The 9,741-nt window shown below is 32.5% G+C and overlaps 1 protein-coding gene across 2 annotated transcripts; it reads left to right on the top strand.

Moving 5' to 3' along the window:
* Positions 1-4,189: 4,189 nt before the first annotated feature.
* Positions 4,190-6,388, top strand: LOC132059915 (uncharacterized). 2 transcript variants are annotated; one of them, XR_009415773.1, is made up of 4 exons: positions 4,190-5,020; positions 5,197-5,274; positions 5,625-5,727; positions 6,270-6,388. XR_009415773.1 is itself a non-coding variant. In XM_059452759.1 (3 exons), the coding sequence occupies exons 1-2, from the start codon at positions 4,445-4,447 to the stop codon at positions 5,263-5,265; spliced, it is 645 nt and encodes a 214-aa protein (XP_059308742.1). In that variant the 5' UTR covers positions 4,190-4,444; the 3' UTR covers positions 5,266-5,274; positions 5,625-5,869. The 2 variants fall into 2 exon arrangements, 1 of the variants encoding a protein (XP_059308742.1); XM_059452759.1 differs by lacking the exon at positions 6,270-6,388 and having other exon boundaries at positions 5,625-5,869.
* The last annotated feature ends 3,353 nt before the right edge of the window (positions 6,389-9,741 follow it).

Raw genomic sequence — 9,741 nt, 5'->3', positions numbered from 1 at the left:
GGTTAAACCGGTTTAACCGGTGAAAATTAAAAAAAAAAAAAAAAAAAAAGAGCCGTTGGTTGGGCTGCACTGCTGTCCGTTAATGGACCGTTGGCAACGGTCCATTTGCAAAAATGGCCGTTGCCAAACGGCCATTTTGTTAATTTTTATTTCCCAAATTTTTTTTTAACACTTTAACCCATCCCCCACCCCTATATAAACCCTTCTTCATTTTCATTTTAATTCACACCAATTCACTCTTCTTCATCTTTCTCTCAAATCTCAATCTCTCAATTATAATTATTTTGCAATAACTAGCCACAAAGTCTTATTATAGTTTCAACTTTTAATTATTAATTTTGCAATTATAATATTGTTGGTGGAGTTGGTGATTTTGCAACAATCCGAAGTAGCTTTGGTGGATTTGCAATTCTAGCCGCCTTGACTTTGTTAGAAATTAATCCGGCAATTTGGTACCTTCGTTCCAACTCTATCTTTATTTTTTGCAATTTAATTCTAGCAATTTAATTTACGCAATTTAATTTACGTAATTTAATTTGTTGTAATTTATTTTCTTGTGATTTATTTGATTGTGATTTAAATTAATTCTATTTAATAATGTCAAAGAGATTAAGACGTGGTGCGGTAGTAGTAGTCGTATTGTTAGGGGTGCGCTTAATGAGGAAACATTTGTGGAAGAAACACCTAATGTAGGTATTGATGTTGGTGGAAATAATCCACTTTTAGGTCATGAGGCAATGCAACAACATTTTACCGACACTTTTAATGAAGACTTAAATGATGATGATGAAACACAACCCCCGAAAATCCCATAGGAGATACATGTCTGCGCACAATCACATACACAAGACAAACCGCCTAGAACTCGTAAGCCAACAGCTAAAATTTGGAAATTTATGACTAAGAATAGGGAAAGCCAATCGGCTACATGTAACGTATGTGGACAAGTATTTAGTTTTAAGCAAGGAACTGGTAAGGATGGTGGAACGGGTACACTAAATTCTCATATGAGAACCAAACATATGGATGTTTGGGGAGAGCAAACGGGTTCAAATGTCGGGGGGATTCAAATGACGATAGACCCACGAACCGGTAGAAATTTTAAGTATGACAAGAAAAAAGAACGCGTAGAAATAGCTAAAATGGTAGCTTATGATTGTTTACCATTTTCCTTTCCATCGGGTATGGGGTTTGTTACTTACATTCAACGTTGTTATAATCCGTTATTTGAGGGTATTCCTAGAAGTACTTGTAGAGCCGATGTTATAGATTTGTTTAAAAAATATAGATTTTATTTGCGCCACGTATTTAATTCTTTAAATTGTAATGTTTGTCTTACCGCCGATTTGGGTCTTAGTATTAACCATTTAGATTTTTTTGCTATTACATGTCATTGGGTTGATGACAATGGGTTATGCAAAAAAGAATTATAGCTTTTTTATATGACGAAGGAAAAGGTCGTCACGATGGAAAATTTTTAGCCGATTCAATGTCTACTATTATGAGATTTTTTAACATTTATAGAAAAACACTTTGTATTGCTTTAGATAATGCTTCTAATAATACAAAGGCGATTGGTCTTTTAAAAAAAGAAATAAACCCTCCTCTAAAAATATTTTTCATGTAAGATGTAGTTGTCACATTTTAAATTTAATTGTTAAAGATGGTCTTGAGCATTTTGATGATTCTATTCAAAAAGTTAGAAATGCTGTTGCGTTTCTTTTTTGTAATGCTAATAGGGGAAGAATTAGAGATTTTAAGAATGCTTGTGTGGAAAATAACCTTAGACCTAGGAAAATTCAAATAGAAATTGAGACTAGGTGGAACTACACTTACATTATGCTACAACAAGCATATGAGTATAGGATTCCCATACAACAAGTTCACAACAAATATAATACCGATAGTCAGGATTGGTTAAATTTTATGCATTGGGAAGATGTTAAAGAATGTATTGAACTCTTAGAAAATTTTAATAATGCAACTCTTGCTTTTTCTAGACAATTTTATCCCACGGTAACCGGAATTTTAGCCTACTTAGCGGAAATAGCTAGAGTTTTACAAGAGTATAAACATAAACCCGATTATCAAGTGGCTATTTTTGAAATGATAATCAAATTTAAGAAGTATTTTTTTCCCATCCCAACTTTATTTATATTGGGTTCCCTTTTAAATCCTTGTTTAAAAATGTCTTATACTAAAAATTTGGTTAGTCAAATTTATACATTTTTAGAAATTGAAGCGGGAACTCAACCATCTTTAGTCAAGCCGAACTCGCTATTGATGATGAGTTTAGAAAAGTTTTTACTCATTATTCTAGTTTGGAAGAACGTGCGGCACCCGTTGCTCCACGCCCTACTACTTCTCAAAGTAGCAAAAAGGGCTTGTCGGGTTTAAAAGTTTTACATTCACACCAACTTCTTCTTCTACTGCAAACTTTGATGAATATAACTTTTATTTGATGCACCCAAATGTAGATATCAACCAACCGGATGAGGTGGACGTCTTAGCATGGTGGAAGAAGTACAAGGCAAGCTATCCGGTACTTTCAAGAATGGCTCGAGATATCCTTACGGTTCAAGTATCAACCGTGGCTTCGGAGAGCGCATTTAGCCAAGGAAGACGACAAATTGGAGACCATAGACATTCATTATCCGGCTTTAGCTTGCAAGTACTAGTGTGCATTCGAGATTGGATTAGATCGGAGCGACGCAACCAAAACTCGAAGCGGAGGAAGGCGAAGAGGAAGAAATTGAAGATTTGATAGCTAGTGGACCGGACCAAATGGAAGACTTTGAAGATATTTCCATGACCGAATATGATGTGGGGGAAATTAACGAAATGGTTCAAAATTGGTGATTTTATTATTCTACTATTTTTGTACAACTCATGTATTATTTGCAAGTTAAAAAAAATACAACTTGCAAATAAATGTTATCCAAGAATGAATAAAAATATGGCTCATTGAGCTTACTTCTATTTACTTGTGTTCATATTTTTACTTTTATTAAGTTAGGAATATACCTAAAATATACTAAGAATATACTTATAAGTATATTAAGTTATATAGTATACTTAAACATATATAAGTATATATAGTATATACTTATAGTAAGTATATATAGTATATATATTAAGTTATACATATATTTAGTATATATATTAAGTATATATATATATATGTATATATAGTATATATATTAAGTTATATATATATTTAGTATATATATTAAGTATATATAGTTATACATATTTAGTATATATATTAAGTATATATAGTATATATAGTATATATGTATATATATTAAGTTATACATATATTTATATATATATTAAGTTATACATATATATAGTATATATATTAAGTTATACATATATATAAGTATATGTAAGTTATACATATATATGTATAACTTAATATATATATAGTATATATATTAAGTTATACATATATTTAGTATATATATTAAGTATATATAGTATATATAGTATATATGTATATATAGTATATATATTAAGTTATACCTATATATAAGTATATATAGTATATAGTACATATATATACATATATATAGTATATATATTAAGTTATCCACATATTTAGTATATATAGTATATATGTATATATATTAAGTTATACATATATTTAGTATATATATTAAGTTATACATATATATATATATATATATTAAGTTATACATATATATAAGTATATGTAGTATATAAGTATATATACTATATATATTAAGTTATACATATATATAAGTATATGTAAGTTATATATATATATGTATACGAAAAATACTATTACGTATTCTTGACTTTCTTTATTAATTGATAGTCGATAAATATTTAAACTTTAATTATAAAGTTGTATAACATATGTAAATATACCTACAATATACAAATAAATACTATAATATATATATATAATATAAAAAATAAAAAAAAAACATATTTTAAACACTCCAAACCGGACCGGTTCCGGTTTTAAAGTTTAAAACCGGTAAACCGGAACAGTTAAACCGAACCGTTAAGCGATTCCGGTTTTTTAACGAACCTAGGCGGTTCTAACCGGTTCCATAACCGGTTCCGGTTGGAACCGGTTAACAGGCTTAGTGGCATGAACGAAAACCCTCAATACACCGCGCAGTTTAGCACCTACTCTCTCCTCATCATATACACACAAGTACACAACACGTAAACTAAGCCAACACAAAACATAAAGAAAAATCATAGCTTGAAAGAAATATTAACAATCCTAAAGCCTCTTCCTTTCTTCTTCTTCTTCTTCTCTTTCTCTGAAGTGAAAGAAATAAGAAAAAAGTAGCAACTTTGAGTCTTGATTCAATACATTTTCTGTCTGTGTTGCTAGATAGAGCAATTTGGGCTTGTGGGGGTGTATGTCATTTGAATAGTTTTAGACATATATTGCTCGGTTTTAATGGCAATGGGACCAGAAAGATCGAAACCTTTACATAATTTCACCTTGCCTTATGGGTTAAAGTGGGGTAACCAGAGACATTTAAGGTGTGCTAAAGTTGAATCCAATGATGAAATCTCAGCCATTCATCGTGAGTCAATCGGACGGCGTGGATCAAAATTAAGGTCGCCGGAAAATCAAGATTCCGGTGAAGAAATCGGAGCTGTAAGAGAAAAGCTAATGTTTGATCTCTTAACAGAAGCTGATAAGATGAAAAACACAATCTTTAAAGAAGCAAAAAATGAAACAACTTTGACCGGTGCCGTTGATTTATCTAGGCCGTGGAATTTGAGGACACGTAGAGCTGCTTGTAAAGAGCCTAACGGATACGTCATCGTGGCCGGAGAATCCGCCGGAGATTCTTCAGTCGCCGGAAAAGTCGCCGGAGATTCATCTGCCGGCGAGAAGAGAGAAAGGGTGAAGTTTTCGGTTCCGCTTTCGCGAAAAGAAATGGAGGAGGATTTCATGGCGATGGTGGGACATAGACCACCTCGTAGACCAAAGAAACGAGCTAAATTGGTTCAAAAAAATTTGGATGTAAGTTTCTTTCTTCTTTCTAAAGGTTCTTGATTTATGATAATTGGACTAATTACATAGATGGAAGTGATATAAAAGATAAAGATTTTGCACATAGAAGTAGTTGTTGTTGTTGTTGATGACGATGATGATCATTTTGATAAGTGAAATTACTGTTTGATTGATCTATTTTGCAGACGCTATTTCCTGGGTTGTGGTTGACGGAAATTACACCTGACTTATACAAAGTGCCCGACGATCAGTAGATTGTAAAGGTAAAATCACATTCGTCGCTGAAATTTGGAAGCTATCAAGCGTCGTTTGGTTTGCGGACTAAATTATTCCGGGATTATATCCTTGGACTAATTTATCCCACATGGGAGGTGGGATAAAATAATCCCAAGTTTGATGGGATAAGGAGAGATATCAAGGATTGAGTTTGGGATTAAATTAATACCATGTTTGGTTGACGATATAGATTTATACGGTCAAACCAAACACAGTATAAATTTAATCGCAAATTCAATACTGGATATCCCACCTTATCCCGCGTACCATAAGGATTCGGATTTGTATATAAGTTTGGGAGCTAATTTTGATGTTGATGTTTGTTTAATTTCTGCAGATGGGAAGCTGGAAGCGTGTTTTCCTGACAAGAAAGATGACACATTTTGTGACTGATCGACTAGTGTAGTTTGAAATTTGATGAAACAATTGATTTTCCTCAGGTAACAGAAAGGATGTAAAAAAGGAGAAATTTTAGTTGCTCTGGTGATGCTAATTCTGTTTAAATGACTGGATTTGTTCGCACTCTTTCTCTGTTTATGTTCATTGGAATAAGTTTTAATATATGGTGGGTTCAATTTTGCACACTGTGAGCTGCAATTTTAATGTTTCCAAGTGAATTACTTACCATCTCCTTCATGTTCTCTGTAAATTCAATTGTTTGTATACCGCAGGAAAGTAGTTCTTTACTTTCTTCTATCTGATTATCCAAGACAAAATGTTTTCTGAAAGTGCAAGCTCCCTTTTGAATCGTATGAAATTGTAATGAACTTTTTGACATGAACTAATTTGCCGTTTACTCTGTTTTTATGTCAGCTTGATCTTAAACTATTTTAAAATTAAGCGGCAAGTAAATGTTGCTGCAATATTTGTCTGTCTGCCTGCCTGCCTGTTCTGATATGCAAATGAAATCTGCATTTCTAATGTCTTTTTAGTTGGGTAGAAGTCTAGGATTCGAGCCCCGTGAATGAATATTTTTTGATAGGGAGCGCTTCCTGAGGACTTACATAGCGTGAATCCAAATCAGTCGGACCAACATGTTTGGAAACCAAGGCCTTACATAGAGCGAATTCGGATCAGTTGGGCCAATAGGTTTTGAAAAGTGGAAACCAAGGCTTTACATAGCGCGAATTCTGATCAGTCGGGCCAATAGGTTTGATAAACATGTGATGTATGTCCAGTTGTTTCTATCAGTAGGACATTCTGTTTGTTTCTATGTGAGTTCACTACTATCTCTGGAGATGTCAGTATAAGTCACACTGCCCAAATATTAAAATCAGTCTCATAGATTATACTATATGCTATAGTTAAAAGATCATCTACTCTTCAAAGATTTGTTAAAGGGCTTGGGGACTGGTGGGGTCTCTGTCCCTGCTGATTTTTGAGTTAGTTTCAAATTGTCATCAACCTAAGTAATATGAAAATGCTCAACAGGAATTGGAAATTTTGAATGCAATGTTTTTCCATGATAGTGTCCCTGCAGCTTTTAAGGATTATCATGTTATGAAGATTAAGAAAAGAGTTTCGAAAAGGAAAGTAATCTATTACATAATAGATGTTTGAGAACACGTGTAAATTTTTTTTAAGAAAAATTTGAGTCAGAAGTATTTAATACGAATAATTTATCATGCATTTAAGTGCTCAATTGGAACAAATTATTATTTGAGTGTCTAAATAAAATTTATTAGCAAATTTAAAGGACTGATGTATTGCACTCTCTTTGTTTTTTTCGGTACACAGTTGTATGAATGCCATTTGTCCTACCTAATTTTTGAAGGCCCAGATTATGTTAATTTAGCAAGTACGTTAACTATAACTACTCTCTGATTTTGGGGGAATATTGGGAAATATCTTTGGTTTCCAAAGCTAGTGAGTGCATGTCAAAACTTATCCACTTAATTATGGTTTATATACTACTTAAGTATAAATAATCTAGGCCTTTAAAATTAGGAACCGGCTCCCTTCCAGTGCACTCTTTATCGGTTCCTCCCGTTTCCCTTTCGATTTGTGACACGTGTCACATAAAAAATTTAATGGCTCAGCTTTCTTCTCTCTATACTGATTGTAAGAGAAAAGGCCATAAATAGTCCCTTATTTATGGGAGTAGATCTAAAATGGTCCCTTAACTATACATTTACCGATTTTAATCCTTTAACTATTCAAAAACTTATCAAATTTAGTCTCCATCTATTTTTGTTATACAAATAGCGTACAAACTCATAAACCTTCGTGAGATTAATCGTTAAACCATTCCTCAGACCTATATTTCTCTCTCCCTGCTTCTTTTTCCTCAAGTTCCTCTTGTTTTTTTTTTTTTTTTTTTTTTAAAAGAGCATTACTTGAAGTCTCGCTCTCGAGTCTCTAAAATTCGAAAAGACAAACTGAAGACAAAAATTTCTGTAACCATTTTTCTTAAACACTACTAAAAAACTGGTAATAACTGACGGAAAAAACCGATGGAAAAAATCGATGGACAGACGGACGGATTCCGTCGATTTTTTTAATAATTTTTTTAAATCTTTTTTTTAAGAAAATTCTCCACATTATACGGTTATTTTTTGCATAAAAATGCGCGAAAAAATATAATTATTTTTCATATTATTTTCTAAAATAAACCAGTGGAGTCCGTCGGTCTTTTATTTTTATTTTTATTTTTTTTTTTTAAAAAACCGACGGAGACGGACTCTGTCCGTTTTTAGAGTGAAAAATAAGATAAATTAAATCAATGTAATTATATGAACAAAAAATATCAGTGGTCTAGTGATAAAGCCCTTTAATGCCAAGGAACATACCCGGGTTCGATTCCAAGTTCCTACATTTCATTCTTTAATTTTCAAAAAAAAAAAAAAAACCGACGTGAGACCTTCGATTTTTTTTAATATTTTTTTTTAAAACAAAACCGACGGATTGGGTCAGTTTTTAGTCGGTTTTAACCGACGCAGTCCGTCGGTTACGAAACGCGAGAGAGAACTTGAGGAAAAAAATTGAAGTTAAAGAATGAACTATGAGGAAAAAGAAGCAGGAGAGAGAAATATATGTTTGAGGAATGGTTTAACGATTAATCTCAAAAAATTTATGAAAAGTACGTTGTTTGTATAAAAAAATAGATGGAGACCAAATTTGATAAGTTTTTGGATAGTTAAAGGATTAAAACCGATAAATGTATAATTAAGGGACCATTTTAGACCTACTTCTATAGATAAGGGACTATTTGTGGCCTTTTCTCCTGATTGTAAACACACGCCCACAAAGAATCAAACCTACCTACCTCTATTCCTCCAACGAGAACATTGACAAAATTGCAACCAATACTAAACGACCACAAGAGATTAACTACTCAATCAGATGTTTCCCACTCAGTAATCTAAAAACACACCCTTAGGAGAGAGTAAAAATCCCAATAGTCACACGATCAGTGAAGAACATTACCCAACGCAGGCCATTGGTCCTTCTCACATTTTAATTTCAGTTAAGATCTATTCTTTTAAATCAACTTTGGTCATTATCTAATGATTGCACAGTGTATTTTAATTTTTGCAGTAGTAGTCTATAAAGAGGTGAAATTTGAAAGTGGGTCTGACTCATGAATGATATTTTGATTCTTCAAACAAAAAAATAAAAAATTAAGGCAATAGATCAATCTTAACTTTTACTTCTGGGGGTAGTTCTTAAAACTTCAATTGGACTCAATAAAGTCTTCTATACACTTTGAGGTGTACATACAGTCATACTAGGCCTTAACATTGAGAAGCCATGGCAGCAGAAGAACACCAATGTATAGTACTAATTTTAGAGGGAGTTAAAGAGAGAAATTTAAAGAGCACAAGGAGAAACAAATGGAGGTTCGGAACTCGAGGAAGAAGAAAATATAATGTGTTGTAGATCTGTATGTGACTGAATTATTAGAGGAAAATCTAAGCCATTAAAACTTCTTAAGAGACACTTGTCACAAATCAAAGGAATTGAACCCGTGACCTTTAGAATACAAAGATAACCTTTGACACATATTATTATGGCATTCCTTCTATTATAATATATGTGTTCACTTACACAATATTAGATATATTTTTAAAATTATACACATAATATATCGAGATTAAATCGAGTCAAAATGTGTTCGCGTGGCCCAAAATTTATACACAAATTACACGCCTTATTCTCCAGAGAGTACTGGAGAGGAGGCATTCATTTAAATATGTACCGGAAGAAAAGAAGAAAAAAAATGTAATGAAGAGGAGTCGGATACAAGTTCTATAAACCAATGAACTTGAAACTTTAATAATTTTTCACCTGAAATAAATATGTTGTCAAATGACGGAAAAGTTTGCTGGTTTATATATTGACATGGTAACTAAAATCAAGTCAATTAGTATCAAAGCATTACCGGATATTGTTTGGTCAAGGTTGGCTAATAGAATCATCTACGTAAGGCCATTCATTATTGGGAAACGTTATCC

This window comes from Lycium ferocissimum, chromosome 6 (genome assembly GCF_029784015.1).
Source record: "Lycium ferocissimum isolate CSIRO_LF1 chromosome 6, AGI_CSIRO_Lferr_CH_V1, whole genome shotgun sequence".
In the NCBI taxonomy this organism is placed as follows: domain Eukaryota; kingdom Viridiplantae; phylum Streptophyta; class Magnoliopsida; order Solanales; family Solanaceae; genus Lycium; species Lycium ferocissimum.
This window is presented reverse-complemented; position numbering and strand designations above follow the sequence as displayed.

What these genes read in the sequence shown, in the direction of transcription:
- LOC132059915 (XM_059452759.1), top strand. Translation starts at nt 4,445, where the DNA reads ATGGCAATGGGACCAGAAAGATCGAAACCTTTACATAATTTCACCTTG. An exon ending in TGGTTCAAAAAAATTTGGAT is followed by an intron (nt 5,021 to 5,196) that starts GTAAGTTTCTTT and finishes TCTATTTTGCAG; the next exon opens with ACGCTATTTCCTGGGTTGTG.